The 21,781-nt window shown below is 42.1% G+C and overlaps 2 protein-coding genes across 11 annotated transcripts in view; both read left to right on the top strand.

Annotated features, from left to right (window-relative positions):
- Window positions 1-8,968, top strand: part of Trip4 (thyroid hormone receptor interactor 4) — a 56,758-nt gene extending 47,790 nt beyond the window's left edge. For 3 of the 4 annotated variants that reach the window (XM_021644230.2, XM_060384870.1, XM_060384872.1), the window contains 2 exons: window positions 1,312-1,414; window positions 7,080-7,350. In XM_021644230.2, coding sequence (XP_021499905.1) covers window positions 1,312-1,414; window positions 7,080-7,147 — 171 coding nt within the window. In that variant the 3' untranslated portion in view covers window positions 7,148-7,350. Of the gene's footprint in view, window positions 1-1,311; window positions 1,415-7,079 lie in introns of all 4 variants that reach the window. The other variant, XM_060384871.1, reaches the window with a different exon arrangement.
- A 3,896-nt stretch (window positions 8,969-12,864) lies between these two features.
- Znf609 (zinc finger protein 609) overlaps window positions 12,865-21,781 on the top strand; it is a 149,641-nt gene continuing 140,724 nt past the window's right edge. For 4 of the 7 annotated variants that reach the window (XR_009592243.1, XR_009592241.1, XR_009592242.1 and 1 more), the window contains exon 1: window positions 12,866-12,981. The gene's annotated coding sequence lies outside the window, so the exon portion shown is untranslated. Of the gene's footprint in view, window positions 12,982-21,781 lie in introns of all 7 variants that reach the window. The other 3 variants (XM_021644220.2, XM_021644221.2, XM_060384869.1) reach the window with 2 other exon arrangements.

Below are 21,781 nucleotides of genomic sequence, written 5' to 3' on the forward strand. Positions count from 1 at the left end.
GGTAGCTCAAAACCATCATAGTGAGATATGGTCCCTCTTCTGGTGTGCAGGCAGAACATTGTATAAATAATAAATAAATAAATCTTTTTTAAAAAGATAGACTTTTTTGTTGTAAGCATATTTATGTGTTATAGTTCAGTGACAATAAGTATATTCATAGTGGTGTAACGTCACTATCACTGTCCAGCTCTAGAACGTTTCCATTATTCTAACCACAGACCTGCACCTATTCCTCCTCCTCCTCAGTCTCTAGGAAAATCTCTCTCTCTATATATATTTTTTTTTTTGACAGGATTTCACTATGTAGCTCTGGCTATCCTGGAGCTCACTCTGTAGACCAGGCTGGCCTCAAACTCACAGAAATCCACCTGCCTCTGCCTCCCAAGTATTGGGATAAACTATGCCCAGGAGCCATGGAGGTCAAAAGAGGGTGCTGGTTGGATACCCTGGAACTGGAGTTACAGGCAGTTGTGGGCTGCCTTATGGGTTTGGCTAGGAGCCAAACCTGGATCCTATGTCTGGCTCCTTCGCCTTCACCTTTCCCTTTTTCTTCGCATTCCTTTATGTTCCTTTCCCTTCTTCTTTCTTATTCCCCTTCCCTTCTCCTTTACTTTCTTGCTTCCATCCTTCCTTCCTTAATATGTGTGCTCCCATATGTACAAGCATGTAGGTCATGGCATATGGATAGAGGGTTTTAGAAAGCATCTTTTTTTTTTTAAGATTTATTTATTTATCATGTATACAGTGTTCTGCCAACACACCAGCAGAGGGTGCCAGATCTCATTATAGATGGTTGTGAGCCACCATGTAGTTGCTGGGAATTGAACTCAGGACGTTTGGAAGAGCAGCCAGTGCTCTTAACCTCTAAGCCATCTCTCTAGCCCTAGAAAGCATCTTTGTAGAGGTCACAGGGCATCTGGTATCTTTGCTACCCCCCCCTTTTTTTGTGACAGCCCATACCCTGGAATTCTCTATGTAAATTAGGTAGGCTAGAACTCTGCCTTTAAGTGCTGGGATTAAAGGCCTGCACTGCCGCACCAGCTTCTTCTACCTTTATGTGAGTTTGCTTGGTAGGTGCCTTTACCTCGTAGCCATCTGAGTGGCTCCTATTTTACTTTCAATCTGTGTGAATTTGCCTATTCTAAGTACCTTATTTAAGTAGAACATGAAGTCCTGTTCTTGCCTGCTGAGCACAGTCCTGTTCTGTGAGCTGGAGAGCATTGTCATCAGGGTTGAGGTAGTCTAGGCTGTTCCTTGATCTCTTTAAAATGACAGCTTTGTCCCAACTAGCCTGAATTTTTTATCTTTCAGTTCCCCGACATCAGTCAAGAATCCGATTCTCCATTTGTTTTCATCTGTAAAAATCCCCAGGAAATGGTTGTTAAGTTTCCTGTTAAAGGAAACCCTAAAATCTGTAAGTTACCATCTTTGATAATCTTAGTTTCTCTTGCATCTTATTTGTCTAAATTTAAAAAAAATAATTCTGTGTTTAGTATCATCCTTAGTGTTGTAAGATAATTATGTTTATAGTAAAATTAGTGTCATATTCATTATACTATAGCTTTTTCAGAGAGTACTGTGGTATATAATTATTTGCATGATAGCAGAGCAGATTTCTCTAAACTTTTCATTTCATCACATTAAGTGTTGTTTAGCAGTGAATAAACATGCTGCTGCAAGTCAATAACATCAGCATTTGGAAAACTGAGGCAGAAAGATTACAGGTTTGAAGATAGCCTATACTATATAATGAAACTCTGTCTCAGAAAAAAAAAATCCTACAAAAAATTGCTGATTGTTAGCTGGTGTGGTAGTGCATGTCAGTAATCCCAACAGTAGGGAGGGTAGAAGCCTAAGGATCAGAAATTGATGTTTATCATGCTACGTAGAGATTTCCAAGACAGCCTGTGCTGCTACAATGAAACCTTGCCAATAAATAAATAAATGAGTAAACATAAATCAAACACACACACACACACACACACACACACACACATATATCCTGAGGTTCATTAGCTCCTGTCTCAAATTCTTTATTTATTTTTTTAAGATTTATTTTTATTTTATGTGCATTGGTGGTTTGCCTAAATGTGTGTGTGTGTGATGGTGTTGGATCCCCTGGAGCTGGTATTACGGATAGTTGCGAGCTGCTGTATGGGTGTTGGTAATTGAACCAGGGTCCTCTGGAAGAGCAGCCAATGCTCTTAACCACTGAGCCAGCTCTCCATCCCCAAATTTTAAAATATTACTTCATTATGTCTTATAAAATACATGAAAATCTCTATGGGAGTTATTGGAATCATGACAAATACTTTTCCCCTTGTAACTTCTTGCTCATTTGTTGCAAATGAATTGATATGTTTTGTTTTGAGACAAGAATCTCACTGTATAGCCCAGTCTGGCATAGAATTCACAGCAATTCTCCTGCCTCACTCTCTTTTTTTAAAAATTTATTTATTCTTTCATTCCATTTTATTCATTTTGTATCCCAGCTGTAGCCCCCTTCCTTTTCCCCTCCCAATTCTACCCTTCCTCACTCTTCTTCTCCCATGCCCCTCCCCTAGTCCACTGATAGGGGGCAGTCCTCCTCCCCTTCCCTCTGACCCTAGCCTGTCAGGTCTCTGTTGAAATTATAGATTTAGACCTTTCCACTTAGTGATTTTCTTTTAGACTCTGTAATAGAGAATGTGGTTATGCACTGAAATGCTTTGGATATTAAATGTAAAACTATCAGAGAAACACAGAAACATTATTACTACTCTGTGAAAAGAATGTGTTATATGTTAACTGTATTAACCCCAAGTCTTTGTGACAGTCGTGTTGCCCAGGCTGGCATTAAACTCACTAGGTAGATGAGGATAACTTTGAATTCCAACCCTCTACCACCAAAATGCTAAGACTATAAAGGTGTTAGGACCAATGAAATAATGGTGAGCGCAGATGTTATATGAAAAAGGTTTATGGGATGGAGATGCAGAGAGAGAGAAGAGAGAGCAAGATATGATGGGGGAAGGGAGGGGTCACCCCAACAGAGAAAGGTGAGAGAGCAGGAGAGCTAGAGAGTAAGAGGGCAAGGCAGCAACAAAGTGGTGGGATAATCCTTTTAAGGAGCAGCTTAACCACGCCTGCCAGGTGTGGCTACCTGGCGGGTGACACATGATGACATCATAAGTTGGTAGGCAACCCAGAAGCAGGCTGCCTAAATCCTAATAGTAGGTGTGTACCATAATGCCCAAGTTAGAATCCACATCTTAGAAAGACTAGGCTCCAGGCTCAGCTGGTAAGGTGCTCGCTGACAGGCCTCAAAGCCCAAGTTTGATCTCCATTTGGTGGAAGGAAAGAATTGAGTCCTACAAGGTGTCCCCTGACTATATGTGCATAGTGTTACAGGGGCCTGCATTCCTAAATACACACACAATGTACATACATACATACGTATATACATACGTATATACATACAAACAATGTAAAGTAAAAGATGAAGCTTAAAGAAGCCATACTTGTCTGCCTCTTCCTGTAAGAAAAAGTTTCTTGTTTTATCAATGCTGTTGGCTTAAGAGTTGCTGTTCCTAACAGTCACTTGGTTAGATGAAAAGGTATGATTGAAATATGATATGATATTTATCATATGAAACACAGATATGAAAAAGTCCTGGATTGTTAAAGAGTTCACAGATTGCTGACCCTAGCCTGGCTTTCTCTAATCGCTCCCAAGTGCTGGGATCAAAGGCTTGTGACACCATGCCTGGCTGAAGTAAGAGCTTTTGCAGAGGACAGAGGATCCATTCCCAGCACCGTATGATGGCTCAAAGCTGTCTGTAACTCTAGTTCCAGGGGATCTGACTCTTTCTTCTGGACGTTGTGGTCATGAGGCACACATTGGTGCACATACATACATACAGGCAAAACAGTCACATAAGATAAAAGTAGATCTTAAATAATAAAAATGAGCACAAAGCATTTACATTGTATTAAGTATGTCAGTCTATAGAGATTTAATACAGGAGGATGTAGAATGTATACAAGCTTCATAGTATTTCATGTCAGGGATTCACATAACATCTATGGAGTTTGATATTTGTGAGGATCCTAGAGCCAAAACACCACAAATACAGAGAAAACTTTATCTTAATCAGTCAATTAAATAACAGGTTTCCCTCCTTTTGATTTTACAGTTGAGTAATCAGGGTTAGGGACGTTGTGAAGGTTTAGGGTTTTTTTTAATTGTTTTTTTATAATTTTTATTTTTTTATATTAATTACAGGTTATTTACTTTGTATCCCAGCTGTAGGCCCCTCCCTCATTCCCTCCCAATCTCACCCTCCCTCCCTGCCCCTCTCTAAGTCCACTTAGATGTAGCCCATGGCAGCTCAGCATCCAAATGAGTGCCCCAGTAAGGGGAACAGGGGCTGTCTCTGACATGAACTCAGTGGCGGGCTCTTTGACCTTCCTCCCTCCCCCCGAAGGAGGAGCAGTCTTGCTAGGCCACAGAGGAGGACATTGCAGCCAGTCCTGATGAGACCTGATAAGCCAGGTTTTTAATTAATTAATTATAAGCCTGCAGCACTCGGTATTCTCAGGCAGGCTCCCATCCTGACCCTGCTTAGCTTCCAAGATCAGACTAGATTAGACAAGTTCGGGGTGTTATGACTGTTTGGGCTTTCTGAGATAGGGTGTCTAGAGTCTTATTGTGTAGTCTAGGCTGACCTCAGATGCATTGTGTAACCTAGATTGACCTTGAACTCAAGATTCCACCTGCCTCACTTTCTGGAGAGTTAGAATTGTATGTGTGAGACAACACAACCAGCTCAAAAATTGTGTTTTACTCATCTTTCTGGCTGCTTTTCTGTTCCTTTTACTTTATAGGATTGCCTCAGGAAATATAAATCCAACCTATATTTCATCTTCAGGACACTACTATTATGTCATTGAAAAGGGTCTTTAGTAGTGTGTAGTCCATTTTCTTCTTTTAGTTGAAAAGTAATAAAATGAGGGTAGAAATGACTAGGTGACATCCTCATTGTTACACTGCTAGAGGAAATCTGAGGAACAAACCTAAGCAATGAGTCTTCAAAACCATGCCAATACTGAGAACTAGGTATCTGGAGTCTTCAGCAGATTTCAGGTGCTCGCATAGTTTATCCTAAAAGCTGGAAGAAGACTTTATACTTCCTCAGTACTGCCACCTTTTATCTGCTGCTTTGTGTTACTTAGTAGACTCTGTTATATTGGGGATTTTAAATTTGTATTATTTGCCTTTTGTTTGTTTGTTTGTTTGTTTGTGTGTGTGTTTGTGCTTGTTTGTTTTGTTGTTTTAAAACAAGGTCTCATATGATCCCGGTTGGCTTTTAATTCACTGTAGAGGTGAGTCTGGCTTTGAAGTGGCCTGTCAGTTTCCACCTCCTGTTAAATTTATTTGATGAACGTGTTTATTGACCACCTACCAATTGACAGTCACTTCAGTGCTGTGAGGGAGACAAAAGAAAATTTGTCTTGATATAGGGCTCTTTGCCAGCTTTCTGTCACATTCACATTCCCAGCTAAGCAGCCTATGGGATGAAAGAACTCGGAAATCACTGGGAATGCCCATATTCTAAAGCCCAGATTAAAATCAGCGGTGTTGTGACCATTATGGACAGCGTTTTGGTAGCACAGAAAGAGGTGTACTGCTGTGTTAGAAGCAGGTGCAGCCCTAAAAAGCTAGGGAAAGAGGCATAAAGGAAACTTGCAGGGCTGGGGCTGTTTCTCTCCCAGTCTCCTTGTGCAGTACAGAATATGCATTCTTATCTTAATTGGACAAATGAGGCTATTGAGATCCAGAAAGGCTGAATGACTTGTCTAGTTCATACAGGTATTAACTAGCTTCTAGTGAGTGTTCTGTCACATCCGATTGCTCTACAAATGAAAAGAAAAATATCTGAGTGGCCGTGTTTCTGGGTGTGTGCTCACAGTATACCAGGCTGCCCTGTACCCAGGATCCTTTATTTTATATTTTTATCCTTCTCCTCCTCCTCCTCATCATCACTGTTGACTTAAATGAGGCTTTTTGTGGGAGAAAAAGCTTTTTACAAGCTTTTTACAAGCTTTTTTCTCAGACCAGACAAACAGGAACTCTAAAAATTTTCTTCATAAAATAGAATGTTTTTCAAGGCTGCTAGCACTGAACTAAGCTGCATCCTGGTAGATCAAGGAGTCAGTTTAATGATCACATCATTGAAAGATTGTTCATTTGCATCACTTGAGACACAAAAGGGCTTTGTTTTGTTTATTTGAAGCAGAGGCATGCTATGTATAGCTCTGACTGGCCAAGAACTTGCTAAATAAACAGACCAGCCTGCTCTCAAATATGCAGGATCCTCCTGCCTCGGCCCCCAGAGTAGAATTTACAGCATAAACCATGACAGCAAGCTGAGGTTGCTTGTTTTCTAAGTTTAACACTTAGAAGAGCCATATAATCTATGACTTTTACTCTCCCGTAGCTGGTGATAGGGACCCTTTGTCAGGGAAACATTTATGTGAGTTCTCCTCCACTGTTTCAGGTCATTTCCTCTATTAAGTTTGGGGCAGCAAAAGGGTGAGTTGAACTGCTTTTTCCACTGTGAGTGAGGTTCATGCTTTGTACTCAGCTAGTTAACAGGTCAGGGTTTGTGAAGTGCATTTCTTTCTGGCGTGTCTCTCTTCTTCTACTACCTCCTCTTCCTCCTCCTCCTCTTCTTCTCTTGTTTTCTTCTGTTTATCTACATGTCTGTATTCTTTAGAAAAATTTATCTTAGTATCAGATACATAAACTACAAAATGAGAAATATTAGCTACTTCAATTCTTTTGATAAATATTCGTGTGTGTGCGCGTCTGTGTGTGTGTGTGTGTGTGTGTGTGTGTATGTGTGTGTGTCTACAGTATTCCCACAAATTTCTTCTTAGAAAATAATAAAACTGAAGTTTGGAAGTGTCCAGCCTCCTGAAGCAAGATAATTAAATGTGACAGGAACACAGTAACCAGAAGACCTAGGAGGCCAGGAAAGATTTGCAATGCAAATATAAAAATAAATAATGAGTGAGACTTCTTTTTTCTCTTACAGGGAAACTGGATTCCAAGATCCATCAAGGAGCAAAGAAGGGGTTAATGAAGCAGAATAAAGCTGTCTGACCCAGGAAAAAAGGAGCTATACAACATAGTGGAGTCTTGTGTACTAAATTGCTATCCACTGGTCCTTTGGGATTAAAGGCTTGGCACCAGGCTTCAATCTCTGAGAATTTAAACTCTTACCAAACCAGTATATTTTTCTTAAAGGGTAGGATTCTTTATGTAGTGGTTAAAAAATCTTTGAATACATTATTTATAAAAACTCATTTTAAAAATTCTAGGTCTTTGACATTTTTCTCAGAACCAAATTCAAAACAGAAAGGAACAGAATGGAAATTATTTTTCTCTATGAGATTTGTTATTTGTAGTTAGGAAAATCTTAACAATTTCACAAGAGACTTTTTTTGGGTTTTTTTGGGAGGGTGTCCAAGACAGGGTTTCTCTGTGTAGCCTTGGCTGTCCTGGACTCACTCTGTAGACCAGGTTGGCCTTGAACTTGTAGAGATCCAATTGCCTCTGCTTCCCGAGTGCTGGGATTAAATGCGTGCTCCACCACTGCCCGGCTTACAAGAGACTTTTTGGATTTAAAATTTTTCTTAAAATAATAGAATAGAGAATAGTAGCTACCTGAAGAATCTTCTGTTTAATATAAGCCTGTGAAGAAGTGAAAATGTTCTTACCAAATGTTCTGCTTTTGACATTTTGGAGCCAGGTCTCATAGTGTGACCCAGGCTTGCCTGGGACTTAAACAGTCCTGCCTAAGCCTCTCAAGCACCCTGTTCAAAAACTTAGACCAGCTTCTAACCCATCTACCCTCAGAGTGAAAAGCCAGAATTACCATTACTAGTAGATTATTATTATTATTATTATTATTATTATTATTATTTGGAAAAGATAACATGACGACATACTTTTATTTGTTCTTTAGTTTGAGAAAATGGATTAGATTGGGAGGTGAGGGAGCCACCTGCTAAAGAGCCTGAAGCTGTCTTGGTGTTGCAGAAGTAGCATGTAGATGGGACAATTAGAGAAAAACTAAAAAATACAATCCTCTCAGAAAATACATAAAATAAAAATTAAACAAACAAAAAACAGCAAAAACTCTCTAATGCTAAAAGTAAGTCTTTTTAAACTATCAATATCCTAAAAAGCTATGACTGGAAAAATAAGGGCTGGTTTCAAGTGAGATTTTTTTCCCCACTGGTCCCTTTAGCCCTTTTCAGGAAGTGCTTGTTTCTGAGGCTCTTAGGAAGTGTTGTTGGAGTCTTAGTTGCTGGATCCTAGGAAATTCATGGTCTTAAGTGTGCATGTTCTGCTTCTTATAAAACACCACTGCCACACTGAGGGTGTTGGGCTCCCTCCAGCGTTTTGTATGCTTGACTTAAAAGAAGAAAGTGCAAGTGAGAAGGAAAAAAAGTACCTTGTGTTATGAAAAAGATTAATTTCCCTTCCTTTAATCCTTCATATGCAGCATTTATTTGCATTGAAATGCCTCCACTCATTACACATTGATGCTCGCTGGACTGTGAGCTCCGCTGGTTGCATAGCATCGGTTCTATGCAGCCTGATCCCTCTGGATTCCTAGGGAAACCAACAGATTCTTGTTCCATTGATAGACACATGCACTATTTCTCTCTTGTTCTGTTAGACCTCTGTATAGAAAGTGGAAAAGGACAGTTAATGCATTTATTAAGGTGGAAGGTGTCTTTTTAGTCTCTTGGAAACCCTACCATTATCGAAGGCAATACTGTGTTCACTGTGCAGTTAAAAAGTTAATAGTTTACCAAGGAGGAGCACCTTGAATTCTGTCCTGAGGTTTTCTGACTCTCTTAAAAATAAAAATAAAGGTATGACGGGAGGAGACAAGGGAGAGAGACACACACAGAGAGGTTTCTCTCCTCTTTTATTTGAATACACTTCATACAGAAGAGTGTGGATTGCTTTTTCTATGTGGTTAATTTGTGTGCACACCTTAAAAGAAAAAAAAAATCAGGAGCTTCAACAGATCATCACCCTGTGCTTTGCAAGTTTACAAGAACCCACCTTAGCTTCTAAAATACGCAACCAGAACCACATAAATAAATGGCCGAGCTACTGGGAACTTCTCCTCATGGTTAGGCTGGGACAGTCTGCCTTTGCTTCACATGATAGTGGTGGTATAAGGTCTCTCTTCTGTTTGCCGAGACACCAGGGAGGAAGTGTGGGAGAAGCTGCAGGGTAGACAGCCTTCGGTTGCTCACTGATGAATAGTGTAATTTAAAGTTGGATGGAAAGTCTTAGTCGTCTGAGTGTAAATTTGTCCAAGAATAGCCTGTTGGTGCTTTATGACACTTCACTCTGACCCTGTGACTCTGGGCAGTTTGGCCAAAGAAAGTTTTGAGTTTCTGAGTTGGTTCTCTGTTTCAGCTTCTGTGTTCCCCATTGAGTGAATTCAATTGCCATTAATTCACATACTAAAGGAATTGGCTTTTTTCTTCCTGTTTTTCCAGACAGGACTCAGTTTCCTTTATATGAGCTTACAATAGGGTATTCTGAAATTGGGGACTTTATCAGAGTTGACTGGGCCTTATCTTTAGTGAGCTATTTGGCATAGATTAAGAATTTGGCCAGATGTGGTGCACACCTTTAGTCCCAGCACTCCAGAGGCTGAGGCAGGTGGGTCTCTTTGAGTTCGAGAACAGACAGGGCTACATAATGAGCTCCTGTCACACAGGAAAAAAGAAAAAGAATTTGTTCTTTGTTTGTTTTTGTTCTTTAGCTAATATAGAGAAAGAACTAAGTGTCCTGTCTTTACTTTTTAAACTGAAATTTTATTGGAAACCCATTTTTGCCCCCCTAGCATGTGGATTACTTTTACAAATAATTATAGTTATGGCTTCTATGAGTTATGACACTTTATCTGTTTTAATTACTGTCTCACAGCCCATTCCTGTGGTCTTTAATTTAGTAAATTTGTTTAATGCCTTGGAGAGCCAAGATTAGAGGGCATAGGGCTGTCCACCTGGACAGCACATCTCCTGAACTACAGAAATCGGCTACCTTGAGTTGGTAGCCGGGGAGAGGGAAGACAGTCCAGTGATAACGGATAGTTTTTACCCGTGAGATTCAAATAGCAAGCACACATCTGCCGTGCTCAGCTTCTGTGAATGTGTTTGGGAGGAGGCCACCCACATCACAGGCTGCAACAGCAGCAAGGAAGAACGTTTCTACTCTCCTTTGCAGAGAGAAAAGCATAGCCACAGTGCCATCCTTTGCCACAAAGAACTTGTATAAATGTCCATTTATGTGTGTGAGTACAATGTGGCTTCCCTCAGGAGATGAAATATAAACAGATCAGATATTAAATTTCAGTTGTGAAGATGGGATAACCCAGAAAGAAATCCCAGTGAAAAAATATCCTAGATTGGAGTCAGGAAAAAGAAAAGGGGGTGGGAGTGGAGGAGTGGTGGCCAAAACCCATAGAGAGATGTCAGGAAAGATCTTGGCCTGAGGAGGAAAGTACATCAATGCCTAAGACTTAAGAAGGGTCTAGTCAGGCATAGTGGTGCAGGTCTTTCCTGCCAGCACTGGGGAGGCAGAGACAGGTGGATCTCTAGATCTCTAGGGCTGGGCTGTATAATATGGTTGCCACTGGCCACGGCTGTTTAAATTTGAATTAAATTTTAAGTAAAGACCCATTTCTTCAGTCACTGTACCTTCAGTGCCCAAATAGCCCACATGTGGCTAGTGACTTCTGAACTGAACAGCAGGGGGCAGGGGTTAGCAAAGTCATTCCATAAAGGGTCAGTTAGTAAAGGCCTTCTGTTTTATAAACTCTTCAGCCATGCTGTTGTACTGCAAATATACCCTTAGATAACATGACTGAGCTTGGCGACAGCCTGCAAATTTATTTATTTATTTAGGTTTGACGCACTATTGTGACAGTCTCTCTGTTGTAGCCCAGTTCAAGCCCAGGCCTAGCTTTGGATTTTAGATCTCCAGCCTCAAGCTTCCAACTGCTGGAATTTGTAACACCACACCAGATTCATAATTTTTGTATTGTAAAATATATTTAAAATATTGTAAAAAATACTTTTTTTTTTTTTACTATATTAAGGATTTACCAGAAAAGTTGGTGGTAAATGATTTGTTCTATAGGCCATAGTTTACCAATACTTGCTCTGGATAGAAGTCAAAATTTAAAGACTCCCTCACTGTCTAATGCATCACATCCTTTTAGTTTTTTTTAGTACCCCTTCCTGGCTTGAGAGCTTGCTCTGACTAAAAGATAAGTAGGACTGTTTCCTTTCTCCACTACTGTTTTAGTCTAGTTCTACATTGTTTAACGCTTAATCAAATTGCAGAAATGTAGAAGACTAAACCCTGCTTTATCTCCGTCTGATAAGTAAACGCTCATTTTGTAATATCATATAGATTGGAAGGTCTGCTGTCACCCTGTCAGTTCTGTCCCTTTACTGTTCAGGAACAATTAAAATTATCTATGGACCAAAAGGAAATTATTTTTTTCTAGACTAGACAGGGTTAGTGTTCATCTTTAAGCTGTCAGCCTTCCCACCCTCCTTTTTGTGGAAATAGAGATGGAGAGTAAAGAGACTTTTTGACTCACTCTAGAATAAGAGAAGAAAGGTAACCGCACAGCTGAATAAAATGGCCAAGGACACAGGAAGGGCATGATGGGGATTCTTGAGAATTAAGATAAACTTTGATTTGCCATGGCAGGAGGTGGAAGTCTTAGGTCATGAAGCTGTTCCTTAAGCAACTGGTGGGAGGGCTCCATTACCCTTGGACAAAATGTCTACTGTGTAGGAGATAGTGTGACGGGCAATCTAAGATGGTAACAGATAAAAAGTCTGTAGAATGGGGGGTGCGGGGCAGAAAAGGACTCAAGATAAAAAGCAGTAAGATTTAGTGATACTGGATGGTGAGGTGGAAAGGAACACAGAAGGATTTAGAAATGGGTACTATGTAGAGGAAAAATTATAATCAAAGGGGATTAAAAAAAAAACAAGAAAATGATAAAAAATGAGTTTGCAAGCCAGTGAGATGGCTCAGTAGGTAAAGGTGTATGCTCCCAAGCCTAACGACCTAAAAGTTCGATCCCTGACACCAAATGGTGGAAAGAAAGAAGCGACTCCTGCAAATTGTTGGCTGACCTGCATACGTGCGTCACGACACGTTCCCCCACGTTTTTTTTCCCCTTAAGTTTGCCGAACTAAGCGGCAAAATGGATGAGCCCACTAAGAGCTGCGGACTTGTCTTCTGTTCTCTGTAGATTTCATGTTCGGACCCCACGGTCTTTCCTCTTTTCACGGTTGAAGAACATCTGTATTTAAGGGCTAAAGCTTCTCCAGAAACTTCTCTAAGAAGTCTGATCCAGCCAGAGTTCTTTGCACGAGGAGAGAGCGCTGGGTTCCAGCTGTCCGGCCCGGGCTTCCGAGCTTATCTTAGCTTCGACCCGCCCGCCAGGTTTTCCAGCATTCTCTCCTCAGGACTCGCAGCAACCGCGCGTTTAGAGACCCAGGACTTGGCTCCCACATCCAGGTTCCGGGTTTCCTCGTGCACTCGCCCGCTCCAGACTCCACAGCGCAGGGAATCCGGATCCGAGAGCACGAGGGTCCGGTGTCCGGGCCTTCTAGGCTGCCCTGGTTGTCCCGGATCGCGGCGGCGGCGGCGGCGGCGGCGGCGGTGGCGGCGGCGGCGGCAGCTGAGGGACCCGCGGCCCCGGACACAGCGGCCCGGCCAGGCGGGGCGGAGCGGCGCTGGGAGGGGCGGAGAGCCGGGGCGGGGAGGGGGAGGGGCCGCGGCCCGGATGGCGGCCCGGGACGCGTAGCAGTGGCGGCTCTGCGGCCCGGGGCCCCGGGCGGGCGGAGGTGGCGGCTCCCGGGACCGGCCGCGCGGTGAGTCCTAAGCTTTGTGTGGAGCCGGGGCCGGGCGGGGGGCCGGCGGCGCTGCGGGGGGCCCGGCGCCGAGGGGCGCGGGGGGCGCCGGGGCAGCGGCGCCGGGCGGAGGAAGTGGGGGTTGGGGGGGCCGGGGCGGAGCGAGGGGAAGGTGTGTGCGGGGGAAGCGGGGTCGTTGCGTGGGTGGGGGAGGGGGCTGGAGGTGAAGTTCAAAGCGTGGCCGGGGCGGTTCGGGCTGAGGGCGGCGGTGCCCGGGGTAGCCTCTGGGCTGGCCAGGTGGTATGGGCAGGCCACAGAGTTTTCTGAGGTTCTGCTGAGGGCCCCCGGGCGACCGGGGCTCGACAGGGACTCGGGGGAGCGGAGGGCTGAAAGCAGGACGTGTGCGCGGCCCGGGAAGGGGAGCAAGGTGGCTGGGAGCGTGCAGTCAGTAGGTTGTGGGTGTGTGCCCCTTCCCAGTCTTAGGTCACATTTACTCTTGTCCTTTTCTTCAAGATGGAGGGATCCCTGGGCCTGGACTTTAAACTGCTATCCCTGTACCCCCCGGGGGGTGGTTGAGACCCTGTCCTGTTTGGAAAACCCGTGCTGCCCTCTTTTTCCCTTTATGTGTAATTACGGTTGGATCATCTCTGTGCTTTGCTCAGATTCTCCTTCCTCCCTCTGGGGTTGAGGAGGAGGAGACACATCTGACCAATTAATGTGTGTTTGTGAAACAGGCAGCGGCAAACAGTCATTTCAGCTTCTAGGAATTAGGCTCACACAGGGTGGAGAGAGCAGAGCCCTTCGGGGGAATATTTCTGAACAAATCACAGATGATTAAATTCTCTCAAAAACCGCTTCCTACCTAAATGAGAGTGGGAAAGATGGGGGAGAAAGCCTGTCTGTTTCCAGCCATGTGTCCAGAGCCCCAGGGGTTGAGGAGAGTCCCTAAGCCCCCACAGGCTTCTCTTTTCTGTATTAGGCTTTGCTCTGCAGCCTTGAGTTAATTTCACCCCTGCTGCTTTGTCTTGGGGGAGGGAGTGCTGGTTTAGGCTGGTGTGGGAGATGACTGTTCTGCTGCCACACAATAGTCGTGTCATTTTATCGGGAGTGCTACCCAGGGCTGAGAACTGTTGCAGCAGAGATAAACCGGTCGGTCCCTCTCACCCGCCTATTGTGTACACAGTGAAGGTCATAGGTTCAAGTCTTGTCTGAGAGCTTTGGATATGCTCCATCTCCCAGGCTCCTCAGTGCCATTTTCTTCCTTTTCCAGACTGGGGCTTGCCATTGGAGGAGGCCAGACAGAAAGGCTCTTCTTTTTGAGTGAGGAACAATGCAGGGCTCACTGGCACACATTTTTCAGAAGAATAGAGGATGCCAGCCATGTTGTGCCTGCCCCTTTGGTTAGCTTGTAACTAAGTTGTGGAGGAATAGCGTCTGGGACAGGCCACCCCCCTGCTTTGTGGTAGACCTTTGAGAAAGATGAGTGCAAGGAGAGGGTTCTGTACTCACATTTAAATGTTTCTGTATGGAAATGGAACACTCGTACATTTTTTGTCTGTTCTCTTAGGAAAACCACTACAGACTGGTATAGGAGTAAGATATGGAGTCAAGGAGCAAGTGCACCCCCCCCCCGGACTCATTAGCTGCCCAGGCTGGCCTCCAACTCGAAATCCTTCTCCTCAGCCCCTTAGTGCCATTGCAGACGGGCGCCTATGCCCTGCATCCAGATACCTTTTTAAATGGTAACTTCCTGGTCGATAATTACACAACAAAAAGCCACTCAGTTTGCCTAAGACAAGCCCTGAAAACAAAACTTTACCCTTGTAATTCAGCTCTTAATGAGAAAAGATGATTCAGGTACTGTGTTGTAGAGAGAAATTTGCCACCAAGGGGAACTGCTAAAAATATCTTTTGGATTTAGGGACATTAAAGAAGGATAGGAAGAATCATATCCTTGACTGTGTCATGAAAGTTCCCGAGCAGTATTCTGGTACAATTAGCTCTGATATCAATTACAGCATATATATATAGCCAGAAAAGAGGTTTTCATGCAAGACCTTAAAATAAGATTTATTGTAAAGGGAATTGTATTCACTATGCTGTGTACACAATAGCTGCCTACCCAGCCGTTTCCCATAGTTTTTTTATTGGATGGGGACTTTAGCCTTTGGTTTTGGTGTAGGTCTTTCAAGACAGTGTTAATTGTGGTCTCCTCGTCATCCCTTTATAGCACTGAGTTTCTTTAAATGGTGGCCTGCTGCTTATATGTTGGGACTTTGATAGGAGAGGAACAGGTTGTTTTGACACTTATTTTTTTTTGATGGTAGAATTGTCTTTAAGCCTTACCAAAAGTATTGTCTGCCTTTAGGCTATTTCTAAGTATATGTCTCAGGCTTCTTAATATGCCCCAGGTAAACTGAGGACTTTTTCTTCTTGTGCTGGCAATCTTGTTTTTTGTTTTTAGTTATCTGTGAGGGCTCACATTAAGTTTGCCTTGATTAGATTTAGTGGTTTCAGAATTGGACTCTTGCAACCAGGAATTTTACATGAATCTTCTGAGTGTGACCATCTCTTAGCCTGTGGAGTGAGTATTGTTCAGAGGTCACTTTGAATTCTTCACCTCCAGCTTCTTGGCAGGAAATCCTTTTGAGAAGTCTTTTTATCTGGACGCATCGGTGCTTATGGATATGTGGTCTGTTAATACGGCGCAGGGAGCATATAGCAACTACGTTCTTGAAACAGTGTAATTTACTGAGAGTGAGTGGCTGTGTGGTGGAAGTGCCACTTCTCGTTTTTCTGACTCTCAGCGCTTGTACCCAACTCAGGCGTGGAGGATACTATCCTGTGTTCTCACGTGCTTGCCACTCGGCTTCCCCTCTCTGCTCCTTTGCTAGGTATCTTAGTACTTCCACTGCTCCAAAGGCAGCCAAGCAATTGTTATTTTCATTGTGGAAACCCAGCATGGATGGGACTACTGCCAGGCACATGAAGCCGCACTGAGATAAGGTAGCCTTTGGTTGTGTGGCAAGTTTTCTTTTCAGCAGCTTAATTCTCAGGTCTGCTTTATTTAAAAAAAAACAAACAAACAAAGAAACAAAACCCAGTTCCCTTTTTAAAAATAAAAGAGCAACATTATGGTGAAAAATGAACAGAATACAAAAACCACAGCCTGTTAAATAGTGCTTTCATATTACCTTTCTGATAAAAGTTGGCTGTGACAGGCAAAATGAAGATAGGTGGTGCTGATTGGCAGGTTCTGAGTCCACTAAGTGTCAGTGAATTACTCTTTCCACTAGAGAACAGGTAATTCACCAAAGCACCTGCCTAGCAAGGCATGTGGCGTCAGCAGCAGCTGTGCAGCTGAAGAGGGATTATTGAGCAGGTGGTTGAAGAATCGCATGCCACACTGACAAGAAAATACTCAGTCCTGTGTGGGTTAGGCTCCCTTCACATGTGTGAAATTGCACTTTGTTTCACATTTCTTAATGCCTATTGTTGATTTGTGAGTGAGATGGTAATGGAAGAGAGGAAAGAGATTCTTTTCTGAGGAGCATGCCTTACTTAGACATGGCCCTGCACGGCCCTATTGTACTCCTGGAAGTTCTGGCTTTATGCCCCATGAAAGGGAAGGAAATAGTGGTAATTCAGTGCTTCTAGGACTTGTTTATTAGAAGGAAATGAGAAACAGAAAATTCTTTGCTTCCTTGATGGTGGAAAGCTTTAGCCCACTGGGAGGATCCTGGCTGGTTTTATGCAAAGGGCACACACAGTTGACTTTGCTGTGCTAAGTCCACCTGAAGCTCCTTACACAGAAATTTGTATGCTTTTATTTTACAAATGTCATTTCCTTCATGAATTTTGCATTTCTTCAGTTTGCTTTCTTCATTTTTTTAGGTTTGTTTTTTTTTTTTCCCTTCAGTATCTTTATAACTTTTTCTTGATCATCCTATCATCACTTGTTAAAACCAAATTATCACCAGAGGACCACATGATGTTAAGGAACTATTTTTTATTAAACATTTATTTTAAAAATAAAATATAAGCAACTATTCCATTTCCTTTGATTTGGAATAATACTTTATATTTTGAGGATTTATGAAAATTTATAGATTTCCCTTTAGATTGTTATTATCATCTTCTGTTAATATGATTTTCCTTGTTCATTGAAGCTATTTTCTTTTCTCTCTTTTTGAGATGCTGTCTTGCTATGTAACTTGGGCTGGCCTTGATTCTCTTGTTTTCTCAAGAGTTTCTTCAACCTCCTAAAGACTGATTACAGGCGTACACCACCACCCTTGGCTCCAGACTAAAATTAGGAACAAGTAACTTGATGTATGTTTTGTAATAATTTTTGTATTAGGTCACAGGCTTTGTGGTTCTTCAGTTGTCATGCCCACATGCCCAAGAATGGGCACGTACAGTAGAAGTCCCTGGATACTAATCAATAGCTGATTGAAAGGAAGGAGACTGTATTAACTGTTTTAAAGTCCAGATAATAGAGTAAAGGTTCTAACCTGTTTTTTTACTTTAAATGTGTGTGTGTGTGTGCGTGTGTGTGTGTGTGTGTGTGTGTGAGAGAGAGAGAGAGAGAGAGAGAATCACCATCTTTCATTCCGTCCTGTGGGATCTTGGGATTGAGTTGAGGTTGTAGACATGGAGAGGCAAACACTGTCAGGGTTTTGTTTTCTTTGAATTGTGCACAAAGCACCATATCTTCTCTCCTGTCATTCTCAGTACTTTGCTTTCTGGTGCTGTTCTCCCTCCCTCGTCGCCCAACCTGGTTCTTTGCTCTGAAGATGTCTCCATCAGTGTAGAAACACCAATTACTGTCCTATTACACTCGCAACCCAGATCCTTCACCTCTTTCCTTCTCTCCTCTGTCTTTCTCCCAACCCTTGCTCTAGCAGCATAGTTGATCAATGAGTGAGGTACATCTAGATCTAAAAGAACTGAGTTTTCATGCTTCTCTTGCTGTTGTTCTTGGATCAGAGTTCCAGAAATGAGATATAGCAAATACTCATTAGGTCATTTCTAGTCCAGCACTCAGGACAAACCTTGGGTTTTTCTCTGTTGCTGTGTGATTTTTTTTTTTTTTCCTATTTTTTTCCTTGCAGGTGAGAGCTATCTGATGCTAGGCGAGTTCTGGGACTGCCTTATTATTCTCTTTGGTATTAGTGTCTGCCCAAATTCTCTTGGATTTTATTCTTATGTGATTTCAAAATAATCTTTCAAGTTCAGGCTTTCTTTACTGTTAGTCTTATTTGTGATTTTCTTTTGTAGTTATCTATGTCAGAACGGACACTTGCTTTTCAGTGCCAATTATTTATTTAATACTTATATATTTGCAATACTGAGGCTTGAACCAAGGTCTTGTCATATGCTAGACAGTTACTCTATTGCTGAGCTGTATCCACAGCAGCTTTCTAATAGTATAACTTCTCATCGTGGCCTCCTCCTAAGGAGGCCCATTTGATGGGCACCCTGGACATACTGTGGCATGTGGTAATGAATAGAGTAGCTGCACGTATGTGCCGTGCTTTTTTCTGTTTCGCTTGGGGCCTACTTCGTGTTCTAACACTTTGTTCTGTCTGCCTTTATTATTGTAAGTATGGGTGTTTCGCCTGCATGTGTGTCAGTGCACCACATGCATGCCTGGTGTCCAACGAAGCCAGCAAAGGGGTGTCAGATGCCCTGTAACTGCAGTTACAGATACGTGTTAGCCTGCTTGTGGGTGCTGAGGAAGGTACCTGGGTCCCCTGAAAGAGCAACCTGTGCTCTTAACCACTGAGCTATCTCTCTAGCCTCTGTCTTTAAAGACAGGACTTCACACTGTATTCCAGGCTAGTTTCAAAATCACTGTGCACTCCCTGCCTCATTCTCTCAGCTGTTGGAATTACAGACTTGAACCATCAAGCCCAGTTTTGTCTTGGGACTCCAATTCTACTAAACTACAATGTAACTGTACTTTTTGGCTACTTTATTGGGTTCTTATATCCACCACCCTTCCCGACCCCAATCCCTTCCAACCCCCCAATACTATGTAGTGCAGAAAGAAGGTTAGAGGGGAAGGAGACATAGATCTCTTTGGACTACTTGCTGCTGATTCAGGGCATTGAGTTCCTTGGGGCAAATTTGATCTTCACCAACAGGATATCCAGTTTCTTATACTGGTCTCTTTGTGCATGACCACTGACAGACTGCAGCAGCAGCCTCGTGTGGAGTGTTCCTGCTTCTCTCTGGCCTCTGGCATTTATGAGAATCCCCAGAATTTCAAATGTAAACTACCTTCAGCTGGCAAAATCATACCCCTGAAACACATTGTAGTTAGCTGCTGTGGACAGTCTAAAGCAGCCCTATATCCCATACCAGGAATTACAACAAAACATATTCATATACCATAACTGGGTTTTAAAATAAATCAAAATTTTCTCTACACTACAACTCTAGCTCAGGACAACTTTTGTTTTTATTTAAAAAAATTGTTAGGTTTATTTTTACATGCTTGAGTGTTTGCCTGTATATATGCAGTGTGTACCACATTGTGTCCGCTACCCTCAAAGGTTAGAAGAGGGCATTGGATCCCCTGGAACAGGAGTTATAGGCTGTTGAGAACCATCAAGTAAGTCAGGGGACCCGACCCCTTGTCCTCTGCAGTAGCAAGTGCTTTATCCATTAAACCATCTCTCCAGACTTGAACCATCTCTCCAGCCTCATTTTTTATCTTTTTAAAGTTTTTTTTTTTCAGTAACTTAAAAATTAAATTTATTTTTAATTTTTAAATTTAATTTTAACAGTTTATTGAGAGGTATGTGTGATGTGTATCACAGTACACATCTGAACTTGGTAGTCAGTTCTATCCTCCAAGGGTCAAGGTGATCAAACTCAGGTTGTCAGACTTGGTGGCAAGAGCCATTTTACCAGCCCCAAATTTTGTTTAGTTTATATACAGTTAAAGTATTATCTGAGCTGGTTTTATATATGTGTATACATGCACACACACATATGTACACACTTATATACATACACACAGATATAATTTATATGTATAATCATGTATAAAAATGATACATAATCATAGATAAAAATTTATACATTATATATATATATATATTTAACTAATGTCAGTTTTCAAAGCATAGATGGGGAAACACAACTGAGAGTCATAACATCCAGATGCTGGTTATTGCTGTGCTCTTGGCTGTGTGACCTTGTGGAAGCCACTTTTTTTGTTTACACTTCTTTTAATCTGTAAAGTGAACACACTGGACAAGGTTGTTATGGTTCCATTTGGCTGTAGAATTTCTACTAACAACTGGTGATGAAGAAACTAGTCAGAAGCAGTTTATGTGAATAGTTTTTAATGGATGTGTCAAGAATAGTTACTGTTAGGATGCTAATGGGTATACCTTTAGTTCTGGCTCTTAAATTCTGGTATGTCTGGAAAACTGTACTTTTTATTAAGCCATTTTAAATTTTTTTCTTCTTTTCTTAAATGATTTATTTTTATTTTACATGCATTGCTGTTTTGCTTGCATGTATGTTTGTATGAGGGTGAGATCCTCCAGAACTGGAGTTACAGACAGTTGTGAACTGCCGTATGGGTGCTGGAAATTGAACATGGAAGAGCAGCCAGTGCGCTTAAAGAACTGAACCATCTCTCCAACTCCCTCAAGCCATTTGCTTTGAAGGGCCATACACCTTAATTCTGCAGGCCCACTGTTTTGTCACATCTTTTTCTTTTCTTTTCTTTTTGGGACAGAGTTTTTATCATGTCCTGGAACTCAGTCTGTAAACTTGGCTGGCTGTTGATGACTCACAGAAACCTGTCTCTGTGCCTCCCATGTGCCACCACACCAGACTCACATCTTTCTCCAGTATGCTTAAGACATGGAGTAAGAGGCACAGAGTGCGGGAAAAGAACGGGGCTTAGCTTGAGGGGAGGAAATCCTGTGCTGAAGGACTTATCAACAAGAAGTGACCTTACGCTGCTACCTAGTATTTTGTTATATGACATCTTTTTGCTTAATGGAACTGGATGTGGAGGCTGCAAGGGCATTCTTCTGTTGGGGCAGATAGTGAAAACCTACTTTTCTTGGAACTGAATATGAGTTGCTCACAATATTTTGTTTAGAAATGAGATTATGTGGGCTTTTTGTTTTGTTTTAAGTTGCTTGGGACTTGAACCCAGGGTCTTGTGAATGCTTCCCAATGAGTTATATCTTGAGCCCTCCAGCAGTTTAAGGGAATAAAATTGCATAACCAAATTGTTTCCCCAAATTAGGAATTTTAGCTGCATTTCTTGGATAATCCTTAGATTTTGAACTTCCAATAGCAGCTGTTTTTGTTGTTTCATTTTGCTATTTGTTAAATATTATGAAGATGGTAGTTCTTTAGTTTTTTGTTGTTAGTGTGGGAAAATCACATGGCCCTGGTATCTTTGAATGTTGGAAATAGCATTTACTGTTTTAAATTCGTACTTAAAACCCTATTGGTTTGAAAGAGGAATACTTGGTGGGCAAAACTGTTTATATTAAACTTAGTGGCGTCCTGGGAGTTCATTGCTTTATCTGCAGCCATCTGTAGTACATGACTGATTTTCAGGCATTTGGGAACTGTTCCTCTTAAATGTGTGATTTTAAAATTGTGTGTGTGTGTGTGTGTGTATGTGTGTGACTCGGTTTCTGTTTATAGCCCTAAATGTCCTGGAACTCACTCTGTAGATCAGGATGGCCTCGAACCCAGAGATCTGCCTGCCTCTGCCTCCTAAGTGCTGGGATTAAAGGCATGCCCCCATGCCTGGCAACATTTTATATTTTTATTT

This window comes from Meriones unguiculatus, chromosome 6 (assembly GCF_030254825.1).
Source record: "Meriones unguiculatus strain TT.TT164.6M chromosome 6, Bangor_MerUng_6.1, whole genome shotgun sequence".
Classification (NCBI taxonomy): domain Eukaryota; kingdom Metazoa; phylum Chordata; class Mammalia; order Rodentia; family Muridae; genus Meriones; species Meriones unguiculatus.